At 41.5% G+C, this 23618-nt stretch overlaps 2 protein-coding genes across 6 annotated transcripts in view; one reads left to right on the plus strand and one right to left on the minus strand.

Moving 5' to 3' along the window:
* Positions 1-23618, minus strand: part of LOC108009425 (cyclic nucleotide-gated channel beta-1) — a 70695-nt gene that overhangs the window by 17977 nt on the left and 29100 nt on the right. For 3 of the 5 annotated variants that reach the window (XM_070995226.1, XM_070995227.1, XM_065863657.2), the window contains exons 3-5: positions 4882-5679; positions 3993-4347; positions 2253-3319 (exon numbers count right to left, since the gene is read on the minus strand). In XM_070995226.1, coding sequence (XP_070851327.1) covers positions 2253-3319; positions 3993-4347; positions 4882-5679 — 2220 coding nt within the window. The remainder of the gene's footprint in view (positions 1-2252; positions 3320-3992; positions 4348-4881; positions 5680-23618) is intronic. The other 2 variants (XM_070995229.1, XM_070995228.1) reach the window with 1 other exon arrangement.
* On the plus strand, positions 8969-10187 carry LOC108008086 (chymotrypsin-2). Its single transcript, XM_017071876.4, has 3 exons — positions 8969-9309; positions 9392-9668; positions 9726-10187. Exons 1-3 carry the CDS (start codon positions 9029-9031, stop codon positions 10149-10151), a joined length of 984 nt encoding a protein of 327 aa, XP_016927365.3. The 5' UTR covers positions 8969-9028; the 3' UTR covers positions 10152-10187.

Consider the following 23618-nt stretch of genomic DNA (forward strand, 5'->3'; position numbering starts at 1 on the left):
TGCAGGCCAAAAAAACGAAGGCGTCTGAATGGAAAACGGAAAGGAAAAAATTGAGAGCATAAAGCCAGAAATTAATTCAGCAGCACGTTTCGTCCATTAAGCCGCCAGAGCTTTGCTTGCTGACTTTGCCACCCCTCCGCCTCCGCCCCTGCCTCGGCCCCGCCTCCTTTTGCAGGACATGGACATGGACACATGGACACATGGACACATGTGCAATGGCCCCTCACAAACACACATGCAAAGTGTTGTGTAAACAAGTCAGCTGCCAGTTGGCCGGCAGCTGCAGGCGGGGCTTAGAGGAGAAGATCTGGAGGTAGCTGAAGCTGAAGCTGAAGGAGAAGTGGCCTGGCCAGAAGGAAGAGCCAGCAGAAATCAAGGTGCCACGCCCCCTTCGGATACGCCCACCGGCGTCCAATTGTGCTTTGTTTGCCCCCTGCTGGCAGGAGTCCACCGAAACCACCTTGACTCGTTGTCGTCGAGAGTGGCTTTAATATTTTTCAGCTGACGCTGCTCTTAATGAAAGCAAGAAATGATGCCCACTGCTGGCGCTTCTTCTTATCCTCGTTTCCGCTTCCTCTAATGCGTCTTTCCTCCTGGCTTGTGCACTCAGAAAAAAAACTACATTAAAAATACAAATCTATGAAATATTTTTTTTGACCTGACGGAATACACATTTTTCCGCAAAATCATAATTTAGTATTACCCTAATCTATAGAATATGAAATAATTATAATTAGAATTAAAAAAAAAAAAGTTATCACGGAAAACCTAATGTTTTATGTCATTTTGAACCCATTTTATTAACCCGCCCTTAAGTCATTACTACAACTTTTATAAAATTTCTAGTTCTAAGATCGTTAGTCCTAAAAAGCCATTGGATCTTACTAATATTAAACATTTTAATTTTCTTAAAAATTCTTAGAAATCTATTCTATTGCCAAAAATGTTTCCAGTGTAGCCTGAGCTAGTCCTTCTTTGCCTTTCACTTGGCATTTTCCACTTAGCTGACTTGGATTGCTCTTGCATTTCGTCCAGTTATTTATGGCCCGGCCGAGTAAACGAGTTCATTTAGCTAATGGCCGTACGCCCAACTGAGCCTACGAGAGATTGCTCCACGAGTCCTTCGGGTCCTTCGAGCGCTCTTTGTATGACACAATGGGCATTATGGGCATTACGGGCTCTGGCACTGGCGCTGGCACAGGCACATCATCTCATTGCCATAGCTGCGCCAGATTTCAATATTTTGCATAAAATTGGCCGAGCTGGCACAGCTTTCAACCCCCAACAATCATATATAGTACATTCCCCCTTTCAAACAACGCAGCTTAAGGATAAGTACGAGAGCATTTGCCCATTGTTGTCCTGTTGCCTTTCTTCTTCATTCGCATTCATATGCTGCAAGGTCCTCTTCCAGTTGTCAGGACAACTATGAGCAACAAGTTTGGTCAGTTTTTGTCAATACGCTGGAAAATACCTTCGCCTTCTATTGTTGACGTTCACTTTTATCATTTTGTAGGAGAAGTCAAAGCTGGAATTCCGGTGATAAGCTGGGTGGGGCATTATTAATATTTCGTTCTTATATCATAATGCCAGCTTTATTTATATGCCAATTTATTGTGCCAAAATAAAACTTGAGATTTGTAAGCAAGGATTTAAAGAGCGTACCATCAATCACAGATTTTTCCTTTCTTTGCTTAAAACAAAAACAGCAATTAATCAGGCTAAGTACTTAGGATAGTATTCAGAGCATTGATTGTGTAAGGAAAACATTTCTATGCTTATTGTTGAGAAAATCCTTATTGTTTAATTTTTCCCAGTATTTTCTTTGCATCAAGAGTCGTCAATCATTTTGTTTTAAAGTATATTGCACTATTTCAATGAGCGCTTATAACGTTCAGAACAGCTTGCTGTGATTTATGAATAATGGCTTGATTTTCTTCGCGGATAATAATAAATAACCTTTGTTTATTTGTTTGAGAAAAAAACTTCACAAAATGATGCAGTGGCCTAGTGCTTTTTAAAGGATGTGAACTTTTATATTAGTGTTTCTTAGAGTACGTGGTTTTTTATACATTCTTGTTCTAGGCTAGCAGCTGTCTGCAGCAAGGGGTGGCAACCCTATTCCCTGCTTCAGCTCTGCCGTCACACGCACAGTATACAATTATCGATTAAAAATGGTAACACATTTCCTTTTCAGGACAGGCAGATTTCAATTTTTAAAATCGAAATACAAGCATTTCAACTGCACTCACCTTGAAATTCCTTTCTTGCTGCACTCACTGACGTCACTATGTTGGCCACGTGACCGAGGACCGTGGCGAAGAGCATCAGCCCGAAGAGCAGCTGCAGGATCACGAAGACATACTCCCCCTTGGAGCGCGGCTTGGGCAGATCCCCGATGGTGGTCAGCGCCAGGGTGCACCAGTAGTAGCTCTGCAGATACTGCTTGACCACGTCCGCCGACTCCGAGTCATGGTACACCCAATTGCGCGATCCGAACCCATTGTTCTTGTGGATGATGTGATAGAGACAGCCGTTCCAATGGAATATCACAAGCAGGTAGTGGATGAGGGCCGTGCTTCGGAACAGATTCGGGTAGTTGGTGTGCCGCTCGGTGCGATCCATGAAGGCCCAGAACCGGTAGATCTTCACCAGCCGGAAGCTGCGCAGGATCGAGTTGAAGCCAATGGACAGGTAGAGAAAGTCCAGCGGCAGCAGGCACAGGCAGTCGATGTAGAAGATCGTCGAGTTCATGTAGTGGGTGCGGAGTTTTAGGGCGTCCGTCTGCAGCACCCCATCCTCCAGGTATCCGGTGCGAAAGTGGAACAGTATGTCGATTAGATACAGGAAGTCGGACAGATAGTCCAGGCAGAACCAGATGGCGATCGTGCGCCGATTGATCTCCTGGAAGGCGAAGCGGTAGATTATCACCCAGAAGTTGTACAGGAAGGCCATGGAGACCACCATGGACCAGTAGTAGCACAGTCGCCCCGCCGGATCGAAGACGAAGTGTAGCTTTCTGGCCGCCGTCGCCGCTCGGATCCGCTGCGAGGCCGTTCGCCGTGGCTTCTGGTGGTGCGGCGGTCCGCCGTGGGATCCTGGCCCACTACCGCCCCCGCTGCCGGCGCCACCATGGTGCGGGTGATGCGGATGGCCGCCGTGGGGAGGTCCTGGACCCCCCGGGCCACCCTGCGAGGGTGGACCATGTGCGTGCGGGTGGTGCGACACCGTGGAGGCCGAGTGCTGCAGCTGGTAGGGGTGGTGCGCCTGCTGGGCGGCATTGTGGTGCCCCTGCTGCTGCGATCGGGAGCGCGGGTAGCTATGGGAATGAGATAGAAATCGGATTAAAATCGGGTGCTTTTTAGTTGTGCCCTAAAATATAATAAAATGTCTAACAGTATGCAAAAATATATTTTAAAACGACGTCCTTCGTAATTTGATAAGTTTTTAAGGAATCCCCATCTGGTATACCAAAATCCTTAAAAGTTTCATTGGTTTTAGATACCCATTTTCCGAATGGGTTCACGAAATGGATTCCTTATGCAGGAATGTTGAGAAAAAGGACCTTAAACTTAAAAAAAAGGTGGATTTCCCCCATTTCAAAACACATTTTAAAATTGGTTATTATAGCAGTTCGGATTCTTGGTTGGCAAGTTCTTTAAAAACATAAGCAAGTGCAACTGTTTAGCTTTAAAACCCGTATTTTTTTTATAATTTCAAGACTTTTTCTAATTATATACTAGCAAAAAAATTGCATACTATTAGTAAAAGTGAGATCCAAATTTTATCTGGAATGTTTTATCATTTATTGCTTTAAGATATTCGGGAGTGCCACACAAATCACTAGTGTTTGCCTAAAAGTATGCAACAATATTTTTTAATCGGAGAATTTCCATCAATTCGTTCTGAGACTTGACAATTTTTCATTTACTTCATACTTTTAGATATCTTAAGTCTTAAAAGGTATACACCCCCTAAAGGTTAATACCTACCGATCTGTGCCGTTGCAGTAGTTGCCACCGTACTGGTTGTGGCCGCCCATGGCCAAACTGGTGGCTCCGCCGCCGGCCAGTGTGTTATCCTGCGAGCCGCGGCCCGTGGATCGGTTCCAGGTGCCCAGGAGCGGCTGATCGCCGCTGGCAGCCGCTTTCAGGCGACCCCGCGACTTGTTGCGTTGCTTGTTGTGCAGAAGATCCATTTCTGAGGCAGTGCTTACGGTGGCCATGTGCGAGTTGGAGGCCCTGGAGGCGCATGGTGTGGCCAGGCTGTCGTGCGAAGTGAAGAAACCTTGTTGCGAGACACTCTGCCCGAATTTCGGCTGGGTCATGCCAAACTTTGGTCCTAGATCTGTGGGTAAAATTAAAAGATGTATTGGGTGATAAGTATTTGAACAAACACATCCATTTTTTATAATAATGGGTAAAGGTTAAAGATGGGATAACAATATATTGAGCAGTTTGAGGTGTCATATCTGTGGGGATAAGTTAATTCTGAATTTTTGATTGCTTGAATATATTTCTTTAAAAAATTACAGCAATTTTGCCAGGATACTTTTAGATTAATTTAAAGTTCTGCCTACAATAACTACTCTTGATATGAAGTATGGGCGCATGCAATAACGCCAAGTGAAATAATGCCCACTAACACTTTTGTATTGGGCGTTGTCACACTTTCTTTAATGAAATAAGGCCCACAGTCGTTATTGCATGCACTCATAAAGTCTTAACATTGATTTAGTAGTAGTGAATATTTACTTAAACAAAATATTCTTCTGTGTTTAGTGAAAAATCTAAGTTTAAATAATAATAAAAATTCAAATTGCTGTTAATTTTTCTAAACTTTTATTTTTATTTTCAGGGATCTGGGATCACGTGGCCTTACCGAGAAAGCTCTGGCGATCGATCGAGAACCGCCGCAGGCTCCCCAGATCGATGAACTGCTCGTCGCCGGCCATTGTGGGTGTGATCGAGAGTTCGGTTGTGTGAATGGCGGCACCACCAGCACCACCGGCACCACCACCGCCAGTGCCACCCACTTGCGAGAGTCCACCACCACCAGCACCTGCCTTTGCACTTGCACCCGCTGAAATACCACTCGAACCACCGCCCACAGTGAGATTGGTACAGGTGGTTCCACCGCCCGCACTTCCGCCCATTCCGGCGCCCAAATATCCGGCATTGCTTGCATAGAAGCTGCCATCCAGCTCGGCCATTTGCTGCTCATAGGCGGTCAGTGGGTTGATTGACCTCGAGCTGTGATCCCGATAGAGGGGGCGGGGCGAGGGCATCAGCGAGGGGTTCAGCAGCCCATTGAGCGAGAGGCGTGGCTGCATTATCTCCGGAAAGCTGGCCCTTGGCGCTAATCCTTGGCCAATGTTTGACTGAGATGTTGCTGTTGTCCTATAGTTGTTGCTGCTGCTGCTATTGTTGCAGCCGTTGTTTTGACGTATTGCGACAGTTGTTTTGGTCTGCAGCCTGTCATTGTGAGCGGCATGAGCCTGTGTCTGAGCCTTCTGAGCCGGCGTCCTTAGCCATCGTTCATCATCATCATCATCATCGTCGTCATCAACGTCGTCATCGTCATCGTTGGCATCGCCATAACCATCGACATGGTTTTCGTTGTCATTGCCATCTGCATCGCCATCTATGGCCGTCGACCGCCTCAAACTGGGCGTGGCAGCTGCAATTGCCACCATTGTATCACACAGTTTTTGTTGTCGTCGATTAATTTGCAATTGGTTTCGCATTGATTAATGTTCGAATGGGGAAAGCACGAGAAATGTGATCAAGAGTATAGAGTTTAATTAATTGCAATTTCTCCATTAATAACATTTTTTGGTTTTGATTTTTTTATTTGGTTTTTTCTAGGGGGTTTGAGGCGGAAACACACACAGAAATGAGCGAATAAATCACAATAAGAACGAGTGAGATAGGATTGGTTTGGTGGTTTGGTGGTGGTTTTTTTTTTTTGGTGGCTACAGGTGGTTTGCTGGTTGGTGGTGGAGGTGTTGAAAGTGTTGGTCTTTAACAACAACTCAACTGCAATAACGGTATCAAATAGCAACAGCATTCAACAAGAAACAACAACGAGAGTTACAAGAACAAAGGTATTCGTACAGCTAGGACTTATAGGTATATGGATATAATTGCGGGTAAATCTTACCAAAACTTGTAGTAAATTTATTACTATGGTCTTATAAACTAACATTTGGAAGGGTTTCGAAGCATTTTATAAGGTTTGTCTATTTAAGGGGTGTCTAAATGTGGTTTTAAATTCATTCAAAATTGTATTGCATACTTTTAGACACCAAAAAAATACAGTTATATTCTACAGCTTAATTAAATTGGATTTGCATTTAAATGAGTGATTGTAATGAGTAGAACATATGCCTTCAACTTGCATGCAAAACTTAGTTTCTGATTGTGAGGTGATGGCTAAGTTACCATCGCACCAAAGTTGATCCATCACCATTTCGAGTCCCCCGAAATGTGCTAATAAAGTAAGATTTAATTACGTGCGCCTAAATGGAGCATGCAACACAGAAAAAAAAGTGATAGAAAGGCACACACGCCGTAGCTTCATTACTTTTAACCAGCTGCCTGGCAACTGGCACTTGGAAATTCATGAGCTGCCACACACACGGATTGGCCCTAAAGATCCTGGGATCCAAAGGACTACTGGCTCAAGTGCCACTTGACTGTCGAGCAGACAGACAATGGCCGGGACTGTTGGCTTCTAGATATTGTATCTGTATCTGTATCTGTAAATGTATCTGTATCTGCGATGTCGCCAGCGAACTGCGTGCGGCGCCAATTTATTTCTATTACGACCCATTCGTGTCCTCCGCCTGTTGCTCCCTCCGCCAGGATGTCAGGATTCCAGGACACAAGGATACGGTGCCACATGGATACCTGCCTCCAGCTGAGTGCCTGGCCATTGATTATTGGCAGACCGCTTTTAATTATTGCTCAGCTTCTGGCCAGCGTAATTCAATTAGGCCACCAAACAATGATGCTGAATAGATTGCCCCGAGTCGAGTGTCTGTCGCGTCGCGTCGGTTCGCGACTAAAATGCAAAAATTGTCAATTACTTTGGCCCACCTGCCATTTCCATTTCCATTTCACCCCCAGCCCCGCCCACTCACCTTTTCGCCCCTCTGACACGAATTTGCACTTTCCTCGCTGGGCAATAATTTCTAATTAATTCGCGCTTAATGGCCACATACAAATCAACTTGACCGCGTTTATTTATTAACTAATTCCACGTCATCCACGCCCTGCGTTAAAATACTTTTTGCGGTTGGCAAACTGGAAAAATAAATGTTATTTAGCTGCAAATGAATTAATAACAAATTCCAGAGCTTTCACAACGCCCCCTCTGGCATTAAATGTGAGTACACATGAAGTTTATCAAGCTAATTCAGTATTTTTAATCCGCTTTCGGAAACGAAATTGAGGGAATGTAAGTACATTATGTTACAAAATAGAGCAAAAACTATTTTTGAACGTTTGGCAACATTTATTTACTCACTAAGCTGTTATTAAATTTTACAAGTGAGTTACAATGTCTGACACTTGATCTATGTATAAACCAATCAAGTCAATTGCAAAATGTGCACCATAGCTTGCAATAGGATATTCTTAATTGATCATATGGTTACTTCTAATTAAAGGTAAAATAAACCTGTATTTATTTTTGTGCTATATTCCGATTTACAAACGATTTATAGATTTTAGTTGACATTTAAAGGGTTAAAGACCAAGTACTAGACAATCTTTATTCCAAAAACTGAAACACTTGTTTGATTTTAGTTGTTCCGCGCAAACTTAGTTCTCGAGAGTGCATTTCGGTGTCTGGGGAAAGTTTCGACCTACACGCAAACAACGTCAATGTACGGGTATTGCGTCATTGGCAATTTACAAGCCTGTTGCCCACTTTCAGGCGCTGTCACCGCAAATTGGGCCTTTTCCTGTCTAAAGACGAATACATATACACACAACGAGAAAGACAGATGGGCGGAAGGGAAAACCCATCCCTGTCCCTGACCGCATTCCAAGTTTGCAGACATAATCTTGGCACTATTTAATTTTGCTAATAGTTGAGTGTCATTAATTTAAACTTTTACGCTTTTTGGTTTGTCTTGGCTGCGACCTCGGTGATAACAAAAACAGGGCACAAGCGGAAAGGGAAAGCGGCTGAGTGAGATAGAGCGAAGAAAAATGAAAAATCTTCAGCTTAATGTGCGGCACTTTGTCATGGCCTGCCAGCCGGAAACGGAAACTTGCGACAAACTTGCGCAAAAGTTCAACAAAACGCTTGAACGGCCTCACTCACACACACACAAAGAGAGAGGGACTTCCTGGGTTTTCTGGGTATAAACCACGAGCCATGAATTGTCAATAAATTTGCCTGCCGCAAATCATCACAAGTTGGTTCGGCTTGGGTTGCTTTTTGCCTGACCAGCGAAACCAACCGATGTCCCCCAAAAAGAAAAATGCTACAAAAGCGGCATTCTGGGGGAATTTCGGACAAAAACTAAACCTCAATTATTTGGTGCAGCTGCCTGGGCAAATGAAAATATTTGAGAGCACAAAATACTTTGACAAAAGTTGGCTGAGCAAACTTTGCTTAAACATACTTCAGCCTTACACAAATACGCGGCGGGGAAGGGCAGGGAAAAAGGGGTGGGGCGGTAGGGTGGACCATGAACACAGCTCAAAGTGGAAATGAAAACTTAAACGACACAAAGAGGAAGTCGAGCCGTAAAAACATTAGGCAAAAACGAACTTCAAATGCCTCCAGGAGAGGGCGGAAAAGAAACAGCACAGTCAACTGCCAGATGAACCGAAAATAAAGCTACCTTATTATAATTACATAAAACAGAATTGTTATCAAACTCAAAACAAAATGAAATTAACGTTAAAATTTGTTGGGATTCCATTATAATTTAAATTTCCCTAAGCACACGATTCATTTTGTTATTCAGCACCATATCATATCGGTATCTATCAACATTTAAATAAAATTTATGATAACAGTAATCCATTTCTTAGATTTACACTTTTATATGGCGCTGAAATACCAAAATGTAGCCATATTATTAGTGATAATGATGGTCTGTAGTGCAGCGCATCGCATGAAGCGTTTGTCCGCGCCTGATTTTTTAGGGGATGAGACCCTCGAGATGAGCAAGTACGTGGTATCCATCAGATCGAGAACACCGAACAAGTATTTTGGTGACAATCACTATTGTGGCGGTGGTCTGTTATCTCCGCACTGGGTGATAACCGCCGCCCACTGTGTCATGGGGTAGGTAGATCCTTTATAGGTCCCTTGGTTTTGGATCAATCGATCTCTGATACTAATCTCTCTTATCCTAATCTGTCTATAGCCAAGCCAAGATTATGTACAAGGCTCGCTGGCTACTGGTGGTGGCCGGATCCCCAAGTCGACTTCGCAATATCCCAGGCAAAACGATCTGCACGCCAGTGGAAAGGGTTTACGTCCCAAAGAACTTTACCATGTATAACACCTGGAACATGGCGCTGATGAGACTTCAGGTGAAAATGCCCTTGAAACACCCTAGAATTGGATTCCTTCATCTGCCAAATGCTCCACCTGAAATTGGCGTAAATTACTCTGTCCTAGGCTGGGGAAGATTGTATGCGGTGAGCCGCAGACTAACTCTGTTTTTTGATAATTTAAACTAGTTCCAATATCTCTAGGGTGGACCTTTGGCAGTGAGAATTTATCAGTTGGAAGTGTCTCTTCTCGATAACGATGTGTGTAAGACGCATTTCCGACACTACAGGGTTGGAATGATGTGTGCTGGAAGGTACAATTGGACAGTGGACGCTGACCCCTGCAGCGGCGACATCGGATCCCCTATGATAAACGGCAGGGTGCTTGTCGGCATAGTTGCCTATCCCATTGGCTGCGGCTGCAGTCATATTCCGTCCGTCTATACGGACGTGTACAGCAATATAAATTGGATCAGAACTACGGCCTTTAGCCTTGCCAGCACCCTTAGACCTGCGCCATTCATGGTGTTCATATTGATTATCCTAGCTCAAGTCAGTTGGAATGGCCACAGAACTCTAAATTATTTGTTAAACATATTTAAAAATTCTAGAAACGTAAAGAATTTGTAATATTGAGTCAAAATACTTTGTATTTGGAGTAATAAATGTAAGATAAAATGTAATTTTAAAACCCTTTCTTTAGTATCATGGCTTATTTATTGGCTTTGAAGTCTTGAGACAATCGAAATTGTTAACAAATATTAAAATTTAAAGTACATTGTGTTTGGATTGATCATAGTATAAATTTATTTAAACAAACGCGCTAAATTTACCATAGTTTATAATTCAGCTGGAAAGCGTTTTTCAAACTCATGCAAATTTGGGTAGTGCTTGCGTTAGATTAGTGACATTTTCGGCTTCGTTACCATAGATCCGGCCAACAGTCCTTGGCCACTCCAAATTGGCACAAAGCACGGATGAGAGCCGCGTCCATGTGGCTTTAATTGACATGGCCGCCCCTCTGCCCCAAAAAAGGGCAATAAAGCACCCAAAATCTGGTTTTCCCGAGCTGTGAAATGAAAGTGGGAAATTCGATACTGGCTGGCCGTAGTGAGTGGAAGCGTTTGATGAGAGCGAGAATTGAATTTGGGTGTGAAACATAAGGGAAACCATCCCAACTCCACCTGATTTTTCATTCCAAAGGTTGGCATTTATAATGTCTGTCCATGGGTATACGAATCCGAGGCTTATGTTTCTCGGCAGACAACAAAGGCCAAGCACCTGCTCTCCATTTAAGTAATGAATTTTGTGCATCTTGCCCTCATTTCTTTTTTTTTATTTTGGCCAAAAGAACTCCGTAGGCAAATGCGTAATGACAACATTAATGCAAACGACTTCATTTAATTAAACGCCCTTTTTCGCCCAGCGGCAAAAGGAAACTGAGAAACTGTGTAAGGCCCCGTCATCATTGCGACTCATTGGGACTCATTGCCACCATCGCATTACCCAAACTCATTCCCTGTGCCATTCCCGTTCGCATGTTCAAATGGCAAAGGATCTCATCCTGGTACATCCTCGTACTCGGCGTTTGGTATGCATGAATGCGTATTAAGGTGCGATGGTGGGCGTGCCACTGCCTATGTAGTTGTGCGCACGTGCGTGTAAGCGATGCGATGCGAATCTATATGTGGAGGCGTGGCCAGGTGTGACATCTGGCCCAGATGGAGCGAATGGAGCAGATGACAAAATCGCCGGCGAAGAAGCCGATTCAATTAACAGTCGCCATCCCAAGTTGACAAGACAATAGGCTGGCGAAATTGTGGTAGTTCTGACAGCGGAAGTAGCAGATGGTCAAGCAAGCGACATCCATTTGTCACCGCGAAAGCTGCGATAGCGGGTCGACAAGATATTACAAGCATTTCAATATCCCACAATCTGAGTACTGAACATTGGTACAATATCGGTTTAAGTTGATTTCTGATAAAAATAGTTTTTAGTAATACCCACAGAAAAAGTGAGAACTTCTTCATACTTTTTCGAGAATTATCGTTCTTGAAATTAAGACGAAAGTGCCCTTAAGGGGTGGGAAAATATCTACAGTATTGTTATTTAGTTAAAATACTTTAGTGTTTAGAAATATAAATGCATTTGCTACTTTTCTTTTTAAAATACCGAAAACATGTACAACAAATAAAATATTTCTCAGAGCGATACTATCGATGATGGGCCTAAACCATCGATGTCTGCAAATCTTACAACCATCAGCATCAATATCCGACACTCTAAATATTAAACATCGCTACTTTATAGGTTTAAGTTAATAGTTTTTGGTACTACCCTCAGAAAAAATGAGAACGTCTATATACTTATTCGAGAAGTAGCGTTCTAGAAATCAAGACGAAAGTGCTCTTAAGAGGTGGGCAATTATCGATTGTACTGTAGTTTAGTTTAGAAATTGTGTTTAGAAATAAAGAAGCATTTTCTACTTAGTTTCAAAGCACCAAAAAAAAAAATACAACAAAGAAAACATTTCTCAGAGCGATACTATTGATGATGGGCCTAAACCATTGATGTCTGCAAATTTTACCACCATCGATAGTGCTATCGATTGTTTTTCGAGATAACCTATTTCGAAATAAAAAAGTAATAAAGTATCGACTTAATTTTTCGAGGCAAAAATATTTAATTTTATCTGAAAGCTGACAATTTAACATTACTTTGATTGTTGGCTCACTTTTGAGATCGAGAGAATCGTTTTTCCAACGCATTCTTTCTGAGTGTTGTATTTTAAAATGAGGGAACAATATTTTCACGTAAAAATAACCATTGCGAAAATAATAACACATAAACCGGTTTTTGTTTTCAGTTTATTAAAAATTCCTAAAGGAACAATTAGCAGCACTTTTTCCATTAAAATCACGGTTTTGCGGATGTGGGAAAATTCCCGTCGACTGACGCCGCTAAATGTACTTTAAATTTTGCAGCGCTTTCAATGTATTTAAGTGACTCAACTCATTAGCAGTGGAGCAACATGGATGCCACACAGCTGCTGCAACCGCAAAAGCAATAAAAAGCGTGAGGTGGTGGGCGGTGTTGGGGCCGGGGGGCGTGGCCCTTGGGGGGGAGGGGGCAAAGCCAAACTGTTCATTTGCATGCGCTGGCACTCATTACATTTACATTAAACTTTTAATATGCGCGGACATGAGGGCAAGTGCGAGGATGCATGGATGCAAGGAGGAAAGGACGATAGCATGCAACTTTGCAACACGCCAGGATATTCGAGGATGTGTGTGGGCCATGCGGGTGCAATGCTGAAATTGAGTGACAAGCGCTGGCGGCTGCCCGCATCCGAATATCTTTATTTCCCTGGGAATATGCAGTTAATTACATTTTGGGCCAGCTGCACAATCGTTTCAGCATCTTTTTTGGCCTGATCCCGATCCCAGCCCAAATCCAGATACCCATCCCATTGCGATCCCGCGATTGGGGACCATTAGTATTAGCATTCCGCTGAGCGGTGGCTAAGCCAGCTGAAAAGCGACTGTGTCCCAGGACGTCAACGAGAATGGGAGATGAGCTCCCCAGTTAGGTTGCCGCTCGTCCCACACAGCGTATACTTGATACACCGAGAAAAATTTAAATGGATCACAATATTAGTGCTTAAAAAATTTTCATAAAATTTTATATCAAAAATTGTCTATCTTATAGATCGAAGAACATCATAGTATAGAAGCTCACTGAGCACGTGATAATATTTGGTCAAATTTATTTACCATACCAATGATTTATTTAGGATTGTTTTCTATGAGAAAAGATTTTGGAATAGTATAGATGTAACCTTAATTTTTAAATTCTTTGAAAAAGTAATTGCTATAAAAATTAAAGGTCCCAAATCTTTACTAAAAATAAAAACAATTTATAAACTTTAGATAGTTTAAAATATGATAGACCGACTGTACATAATTAAACACTTTGATGACCAACTCTTTTTAGCAAAATCAGATGACTTACTAAAAAGTCGCAGAAAAAGCTCAGCTAAAATTCCCAATTGAACTCGATTTTTTTTCTTAATGCTAGCTTGTTTAGCGTCGAAAATTCCGGGAGGTAACTTTGGTCACCCTAAACATATGTATGTGCAGTCAGCTTGTTCTCGAGTGTAAGTGCATTTCGTTATGAGCTTAGCAGTCTTATAAATGTTTGCGTATTTGTTTGCCCCGACGACGTTGCTATTTACTTGATGTGACCTCTGCTGTGCTCGGTTCGCCCGCTCAAAATCTCCCTGCTAAGCAACTGCACTTGCATCTGTATGCGAATCTGTATCTGTATCTGTATCCCAGAATGCAACTGTATCTGTATCTGCGAAAGTATCTGCATCTGTGTGTGCGTTCGCTGGGGGTTAAGACAGCGCTCACAGCACATAAATATCTAAAGGATTCTTGAGTAACTTCTCTAATGGATTTGGGTTAAAAATATACACAAGGGCATGTGGAGGGCAAACAGACAGATACACAGACACAGAAAAGAATGTCCTCTCTGCTTGTGTGTGTATGTATAAGATTTACAAATTAGTTTAATTTAAATTAGAGTGCGAGCACTTAGCAGTCAGTTGCGAGTAAAATGTCAATTGCACGCACTACACTGAAACTAAAATTAAATTGAAAATGTCTACAATTTGTCTGGTGTGTACAAAGGCAAGATGAAATATTCCGTATGTTTTGGGGGAATTTCCACAGAACTGTGGAATTTACTAGATACAGCAGAGTAGTGGCGGTAAATTCGGCTCTATCCCCGCAGGCTTTGCTCGCAAACATCAAAAAGAAGCAGCAAATTGAAATTGTGATGGTAATTATTTAGGCCCGCCTCCTCATACAGATAACAATGCGGCATATTAAACGATTTTAAGCAGAATTTATATGTACCCATCCATATGCGTATGCATGCCATAAAGCTGTCCAGGGGCCGTTGTCCCTGTCCCGATGCGCCGTGTTCCATGTCCTGTGACCATGTCCCCGTAATGGGACGAAAGTAATATGCGTGGGCCACCAGGGCCAAAAGCGAAAGCTGAGGGGACCGGCTTATTGTTTACGACGTGCTTAGTGGCAAACTCGGCTTTGATAATGAAACGTTGGCAGGCAACACGCGCTGGCAGTTAACGGCAATTGCGACAAATGCCAAAAGCAGACAACGCCAGGCCAACAGACCAACAGCCCAACAGCCCAGCCGGGCTCAGCTCGGCACATGGCCTGTAATTTTGGCCACAAAGTTAGTTGCATATACATATACATACACGTATGTATGTGTGTTCACCCTTACACTTGGCAAACAAAATATAATATCTGTTGTTCTCACAAATACTTGTGAAAGAATGCTGGCAAACCGTCTTATAAATATTTTCCTATCTCATCAAGTACGGAAAGTTGGCATAGAAACCAGTGAAAAGGGTAAAAAAAAAAAAAGGATGCTGTAAGAAATTTATTATATTTCAATTTCTAAAAAAAATTGTAGCATACTCTTAGACACCTTTGCAAATAATTTGAAAAATCACTTCCAAATTAATATTTCTGACAAAATTTGTAATTAAAAATTATTTGAATTAAAATAACTAAGAACCACATAAACAGCTACAGATATTACCATAATACCTGTTTATAAAAAAAACATTTTCTATTTTTTGTTACCTAAATTTATCTGAACTCTTAAAAGCACTTTATACTATCTAAATATTGGGATTTTCACATCATATTTTGTTTTTTATTTTTAAGTATATTTTTATTTCAAAACTAACGGCGTGTTGTAAGTATAAGGGATAAGAAAATGTAGTTAAAACAGATTATACATTAATTTTGTTTAGTTAATTTCTCAGTTCCTAATAAAATTTAAAATGTAACTCGATGGGAGGACTTATGGGTGGTACCTTATAAGTACTATTTTTGTTGGTCTCCATCTTGTTATATTTTTTCGAGTGTAGCCCGAACAGGAAAGTGTGTAATGTGAGACAAGACAGCCGCACGTGATGTGATTAGGACAAAGCCGCCGACACAAACATTGTGAAGAGGGCAGGAAAAACTTTGAGCTTAGATTTTAATTTTTGCCAGCGATAAAACAGAAGCCAATGGGGCAATTTGCGCCAACTAGGCGTATGCGTAATATGCGCCCACAAATTCATTGGGCACTCTGCCCCCGTGCGTATGCAATGAAAATGAACATTTTCCGCCAGGCGATTATGCAAATGACGAAGTAGAGGGGCGAATCCAAATGAGCGGATTCAATTTGGACTCCTGCAATGGCATAATTGCCGCTATCCGTTGAACTCTCCGGTGGCAACTCGGTCCGAAAATGTTTGCCATTTAAGCACTTTCATTCGGCACTCGAACTTCGGCCAGCAGGAATAACTATCTTTGTCCGCAACGCTTCAATTAGCTCGACTGCTGCGGCAGCAGATGGCGCAGCTCTTTATCTTCCACCGCAGCCACAAATCAATAATTCACCGAAATGCAGCTTTGCCGTTAAGGTTTCCCCCACGTTTGCGATGTGGGTGGGAAAACCACATGGGGAAAATGGAGGAAAAGCGATCTGGAATTCCCTTGTTTTTACAACCGATAGCAAACGAATCGAGCGAGCATAATGTATGTAACACAAGCAGGCGTTGCACTCTGGTTAAGGTTAAGGTTTGGGCTTGGGTTTGGGTTTGGGTTTGGTAAAGTTAAGTTTTAAATTTTTTACTATTTATAAAAGGTTCCTCCGTTAAATTCAGCTGTAAAAACTTTTTACTGCTTGCTATGTTAAATATTTGAAAATTAATAATAGGTACTTATGCTTTCGAGGAAGCTAAGCAGGCTAAGTGGCAACTTGTTCAAATGTTTTGCTTAACTGTGATAACTTGGGGATATTTTAGCTGTATGGTAAAACAAGAGATCCACAAGTCCGAATGTTTCTTTAGAGTGGCTAACTAAAAATCACTTTGCATCCCAACTAGAGAGCTGCTCGTCTTGTTTTTTCAAAAATTTGCAAACACAGTTGTTATTCTGTTATTACGGCTACTATTATTACTGCTGCATACGCATTGCATGTGCTCTGGCGTTGCATTCATTTGCTTACTGCATGCCGCAAATAGTTTCCCCATCCCTTTTTGGAGTTGGTACTACTGGTCGTACTTCATTGTTTCGACAGTTCTGGGCGTTCGGGCCAAAAATGTTTTGGCTCTCACCCATGCTCTGATATGTGTGTGTGTGCTCTGCAAGTCAAATTAAGCTAAAACCGCTTCAAGTTGCAATTTCCGACACAGCATCTTGGCTCGAGGATATGAGCATTCCATGCAACAACAGATCCTGCAACTATAATTAAAACTTTCGCCAGACAAACAGACGGCCGCAAATGGAGAGCTAGTGCACTGAGAGAAAAACTACAGGAGATCTAACTCTCTTTTAAAGGTTTTTATTTTAGATTTTTGTTGTGGCACAAGATGTTTTGAAATTTATTGAATCCTTATAGGATTCATATGATTAAAAACCAAAGTGTTAATTAATTGCTATTTTGATATTATAAAACCTAAAATGATCATGGTTCTTAAACGGCAAACAAAAATAATTATTAAGTTATTACTTAGTCTTAAAACAAAAACAGTTAAAGTTCCTGGTATTTTCTTAGTTAAGATCTGTTATATTCACATTTTAAATACTTTTCCAACTTCTTGCATTATATTTTTTGTATTGCGTGGTATATTTTGGTATATACCTTTGGACCATTTATAATTTATAATAATTTGGGCACACCTACAAATTATTAAACCATTTATTTAAATTGCTTAAAATGCGATGACATTTTCCCACCGTGTAGCTATGGTCCATTCATTGAAACGTTCTCTTTTAAACCGGGAAAATTCCGCCCCCTTAAAGAGCTCTTGCCTAAGTGAATTTCATACATTAATCGTATTAAGGGGCCTGTAAGCCGCTTGTGGAAATGTTAATTGATCGAAATGCACATTCAGCACTCGGGGCCGTGACCTTGCTGACCCTTTTCCGCGTGATATGAGGTGAAAGGGGGGTGGGCGAAGGTGTTGTCAGTCCACTTTCTGACCGAGCCGAAAGTTAAATTAATTTCTGTCGACAGAACATCGCGAGAATGGGTGCACCAACTTTCGAATGAATTACACATTCTAAGCACGCGGCTTTTTGAGTGGGCGTTCGGTGGGGGCGTGGCGAGTATTTACTTAGCCGCGTTGTTGTTGTTGCTCCGCATAATTGTATTTGCTTTGGGCCACCATTTTCATGCTGGCTCTCAACCACTCGGTCTTGCCCCTTTTTTAAATATATACATGCATATATTTTTGTGTGTTTTGTTGGGTGCAAAAGTTTATTTTCGACTTTTTCTCCACATTTTTTCCCCCTGTTTGGTTTGTTTTTTAACTGTTAAATTGTTAAAAAATTACAAATAAATTGAATGAGCATCGTGGCTGGCTGCGGCAAAAGGACAACACAGTTTTTTGGTGGGAGGGACAACAATTACATTGTGTATTGACTTTTCAATTTCATTCTGTGGCAACTTTTTAAAGTGGTCGATTGAAGGACGAAAGAAAAAAGGGGGGGTGGGGGGTTGGGAATGGACAGTTGAGCATTTTCCTGGGAAATTGTTCCAAATTTTTGGTGGCATGTTTGCTTTCAATCGGGGTTCTTGTCGGTGTTGTTGCAGCAGTGCTGCCGTCATTATACCATTAGGTCCTAAAACGAAACCTATTTGGGTCACATGGAGTTGTGTCTTTCTCTGTCTATCTCTCTCTATCTTTGTGCATTAATGGCCTGCAGGACGAGGAGGATCTGGGAGACAGGAAGACAGGACAAAACGCAAAAAGCTTAACGAACCTATAATATGTCTAGGGTCCGGGGGCAGAGCAAAGAAATGCCAGCACTCGAGGCAGAGTCATGCTGAGCTATTTATTCTCCTCACAAAGGATATCAAATTTAAGTGCACACACATCAGGGCATGGCTCCGAATGTTATCAATCAATAGTGGCTTCTTGCCCCAATACTATATGTTTCTCGATGTTACAATATACCACCTCCCTCCCTTCCATTGTTCCACCCTCGCATTCTTATACATAGTATATCTCAGTTTGTATGTCTGACCTAATCGCATTGAATTTAATGCCAAGCCATTTCTGCTCTGGCTTCGCTGGCATATTGGTTTATAAAGAAATTCCTTTTGAGTAAGGGATCATCAAAATACTTTGAACTTTTTATTGTTCAATTCGCAGACGGAGATAACATAAAACCCCACTTCATTTGGTAATTTTCATTTCATAATTTTCTCGGGCAAAACTTTTACTTGACTTTGGGGGGCGTTTAAGTAAGAGCCCGCAGTTTATTTGGCTTGTAACTCGATTGGGGCCATAACCTTTGGGCGGAAAACGTGAAAATCATATCATTCATGGTCAGGAGTGAGTTGGTCTTCATTTTTAGCAGCTTATCAGCGCACTTTTCACGCTTTTCCTTGGCCTGGCACTAATTCTTCCGATTGGCAGCAGAAATACGATTAGACTGCAGTCCGGCCATAAGCTTCTTCTCTTTGTTCTTTTTTTACCATCTCCTTGCCAAATTCAACTTTAAGGAACTACGTGATCAAACTGCCACTACGATTAAGCTTCTCCCTCACCCATTCATTTTTTGTTATTCAGCTGGCTTCTAAATTCCGCTTATCGCATTGTAAAAAGGCAAATTTCGCCGCAGACCCAAAACCCCGAAAAACAAAATTTCAGGGGATGGCAGAACGAGAGCCAAGTATAAAATTGTAATCCGCTTAGTTGGCCAGCAAAATGTCTCGTGTCGTGCTCCTCGCTGCCAGCTGGCAAAACTTAATTTGCTGCAGCGCGACCGTTGTGGTAATTACCACATAAATTCAGCAGCAAATTGCTCCTTTAAAAAAAGTTTGCCACAGCCTCAAGCTGTGGGTGTACGGGAATAGTGTGTATAGTATTTGCACACTGGAAAAATCATCTCTGATTTCCTAGCAGTTTCGTATATTGCTGTCAATAATATACATTTTATTTCTCTCTAACCTCTCGTTATTAATATTACACATTTTCATATAATATAGTCTTAACAATTTTTAATACTTAAATGAAGCATTAAATGGGTGAATGTAATTTTTGGGATTTCCTTGAATTCATTACATTAAAATTTAACTTTTATATTTTAAATTAAAATTTAAATTTTTTATTTTAGGTATATCTGGTTTAGAATATTATAAAAACTGTATGACAATTTTCTGATAATTAATTCTCACAATTTTGACCTATTTGCATATGAAACTTTAAGGATGAATTAATATGTTTAATTCAAGTTAGAAAATATTACTTTATTATTTATTATTACTTTAAGCATTTTGACGTCCTTAAAAAGATATGCTTCTAAATAAATTCTTAAAATTAATTTTAAAGGTTAAATTCACTATTTGCCCATTTAAAATTAACAAAAGCCCCAATGTTTTAAGAGATATCTGTGGGTTGACTATTTTTTTTTATCAGTGTTCACTAAAAGGCAAAAAATTAACTTTTAAAGCTCTGCTTTCCGCGTTTTTCTCTGTGCAGTGATATAGGGCCGATTAAAAGCAGCAAATGGCATATTTGACGCAAAGGTCAGACATTAACAAGATTTTTGGTTTGGCTCCTTGCAACGCTGGCTGCCCCTAATTTTGGTTTTGGCCCTGTCTCCGCCTCCGCCCCTGTCTGCGTCTGCGGTCACTGGGGCTGTTAATCCCCTGCCAGTTAATCCTGCCCACTGGCCCACATAGCGACACACGACTAAGTCCGGACAGACCGAACTGACCGAATTATCATCGCCGCTGCTGCGGAGTTGGCAAAAACATGAGTAGAACCGCTGCCCGGGCTTAGCCAACTCGGAGGGGGAGTTGCGGTTGAAAAATAATAGGTTTATGCCCTGCGAAACGGCAGAGGGCAAGTGATTGATATGCCTGACATGTCGCCGCATGATCTCTGTCCCTGCAGCTCGGTTTGCCCTCTGACCTCCCCCCCCCCTCGACCGGAATCAAATTCATGGCCTTAAGTGCTTAATGTTTGATGTCTGCCACTCTGTGTGTTTCTGTGTGTGTCTGTGTTTTCATGTGTGAGCAAGTGCGGTCGTTCAAACACTTTCATTTGCATTGAAAAGGTCTGGGAGCAAAACTTTAGTTGGTCTTTTATTAAAGCTTAAAGCATTGGGGTAAATAAGACTTAAAAATAAACCATTTTTATTAAATGCAAATTGCCTAGATTTGGTCACTTTACACATGACAATATATGAGCAACGTTGCGTATGAGTGATTTTTCTGAAGCCTCAACAAATCCATTTACGGGTAACTGTGCGTATGAGTAATAATGTTGAACAAAGAGATGCAAACTAGTATTTTATTTGAGATCATAAAGTGGGAATTATAAATGTATAGTAAATTAATCTTGAAACACCTTTCAAACCCAAGTACTGAGGTTTCTACTGCCCAGCTTATAAACAGTTCATGTAAGTAGATACCCATTTCATCACTTCAGCTTAAACTCCTTCCCAAGCGAGTGGTAGGCACTCAACTTAAGTCGCACACGCTCCCAGCTGCAGATCATTTGCATATCTTCTTATCTGACCATTCCCAATGCCCTTTGTCTGCACCACTCGACGGATCCGAAGGATTGGGCGGCTGTGGAGGTGGTTGAGCTCAATGGCCCTGCAAATGTGCAAAGGGCGAAGCGCTTTACCAGTTTCTTTGCCCCCTTTTAATGCGGCACTTTAGTTGATAAGTCAACCATTTCAGATGAGCGAAAGGCGGATTGGAGTGGGAATCCACTGGCCAAGTCGAGCGCCCTTTGGATGACACCTGGCTGGTTGCCAACTAATGCCGCTCCAGCTGATGCTGCTCCACCTGCATTTGTAATTGCATTACGGACTACAACATTGGTGCCGACCTTTAAGCCCACTCTGCTCTGCCCCGCCATCTCATTCGCATTCTCGTTCCGTTCAAAGCAAATCCCCTTTTGTAAGGGCGCCTCTGTGCCAACTTTAAGTGGCCCTTTGTGTTGCACGCAGTCGCCGCTGCTAAAGTTATCCCCCAGCACTTCGCGGCAACAATGTGGACAACTCAACGTGGCGTATACGCAACGTGGCAATTAAAATGGCAAGCCAAGCCCCGCAACACTGTGGCATCCTGAAGGGCCAGCAACTATTTTTGCATTCCCCGTGCTGCCAAATTTGAGACACACTCCGCTGCCGGATGAATAGTTTATGGGATATGGAATAGATATATATACCCCTCTCTCTTGATATCTTGAGCCAACAACTTTGTATCTTAGCTAGGTAATTGGTAAGCTAAAACTCGTATCGTAATCGAAACTCTGCCATCCCCTGGCAAATTACTTTTATAATTGAAATGCTCGAATTACATATGACCAGCAACTACAGTTCAGCTGGGTGAAAAACTGCTACACCCGGCAAAATAAAAGATTTTAAATATGTATACCTTATATTCGATACTTTAAGAAGAAGAAAAGGTTTCCTTATATCTAAAACAAATAAGTGGCTGTTAGTTTTAAAAGTATTATAGTTATAGTTGAGACGATAGGGAGCTTTTAAAAGTTGAGCCATTTTTAACCATAATAAGTTTATAAGCTAACATCCACATTAAATGTTGGATAAAATAAAAAGACAATTTAATTAAATTCAAAAGGACAGGAAATATTTTTATAAAACCTGGTTTATCAAAAAACAAAAATTTTACACATATCATTTTGTACTCATGTTATAATATTATCCAGAAATTGTAAACCCAAGGAAGGAAACATTATCGACTTCTATGTCATATTCTGTCATCCTCTGAGATATAGAATTTTTATTTACTGTTTCAGAATTACGAATTAAATTTTTTGATAGCGCATGACTAAATGATATACATAGCTGGCATAGCTATAAATAGATTATATACTGATAAGAAATTCAAAAGGAAATCAGATACAAGTTCAAGTAACTTGAGGTAAGGTCTGTCATACCGTGATATAGTGATAGTCATAGGATCTATCGGATTTATGGTTAATACGGTTTCTGATATATACCTATCACTATATTAGTAGCATGATATGGTTTTATCTTCCAGGGTATATAAACATAGGCATGCCTAACTTTTCCATTTTTTTTCTAACTTCCAATACCGATATTTGCTCAGTGCTCAGTGGTTTAGCCAAAGTTTAATCGCTTGGCCAGCAGGAAATTCCTTACTGCCAAAGACGACGGCTTAGAAGACAAAGGAGGTGGAGCAGCAAAGGCATCAGCGGTGGCCAAAGGATTAGCAGGGGGAGTGGGCGGTGGCCACTGGAGATGGGCGCATAAATTCTAATTAAAATTTGTGTGCCAGGTGGTAAATAAAACTAATTATACATGCGCAATTTTCCCTGGTGCAAGTGCGAGCGGTATACTTTAAAATTGTCGTATACCCGCAACCACTCGCTCGCTCTAAAAGTGAGCTCTGTTGGCAAATGGAAAAAGTTTTGCTGCGACTCAACTATGTCTGGCAGTGAAGTCTTTTTCGGGTTTGAGTTTGGGCTAAAAGCAAAAATCCAACGAAATAAAATGGAAAGAAAAACGAAACGAGAAAGTTTTGCGAAAACTTGGACAGGGAAGAGGCGGTGGGAATAAAAAAAAGGGGGCGGGGGGTCTAAGGGGGGTGTTCTGACCCCCGGGAGACTGGGTGGGGGGTGGCAAATCAATGATGCAGCTGCCATAAGACCCTCTAAGCTCAATTATTGCAGGATACAAAACAAGAGACAATAGAGAAACAAAGAGCCCTGGTAGTCTGGCCACTGTTGATGGCCATATCCTTTGGCTTTTTTTCCAGTTAAACGTGACCCGAACAAAGGCATTCCTCGGCAAAAATCAGAAATACTCAAACACACACACACACACACCACAGAGCAGATGGAGTTGAATATGAAAAACGTTTTAGCTGGCCATCTAATAGATACATAAATGCTATGCAGCTCCATTGATCGATTTGCCCGCAAAAGTAGGCGAACAAATTGTTCTGGCAAATTGAATTTTCTAAGCTTTTTGGGAGCTGCGCATATCGATT

The sequence above is a fragment of the Drosophila suzukii genome, chromosome 2R (genome assembly GCF_043229965.1).
Source record: "Drosophila suzukii chromosome 2R, CBGP_Dsuzu_IsoJpt1.0, whole genome shotgun sequence".
Lineage (NCBI taxonomy): Eukaryota > Metazoa > Arthropoda > Insecta > Diptera > Drosophilidae > Drosophila > Drosophila suzukii.

What these genes read in the sequence shown, in the direction of transcription:
- LOC108008086 (XM_017071876.4), top strand. Translation starts at nt 9,029, where the DNA reads ATGATAACAGTAATCCATTTCTTAGATTTACACTTTTATATGGCGCTG. An exon ending in GCCGCCCACTGTGTCATGGG is followed by an intron (nt 9,310 to 9,391) that starts GTAGGTAGATCC and finishes ATCTGTCTATAG; the next exon opens with CCAAGCCAAGATTATGTACA. An exon ending in GCTGGGGAAGATTGTATGCG is followed by an intron (nt 9,669 to 9,725) that starts GTGAGCCGCAGA and finishes CAATATCTCTAG; the next exon opens with GGTGGACCTTTGGCAGTGAG.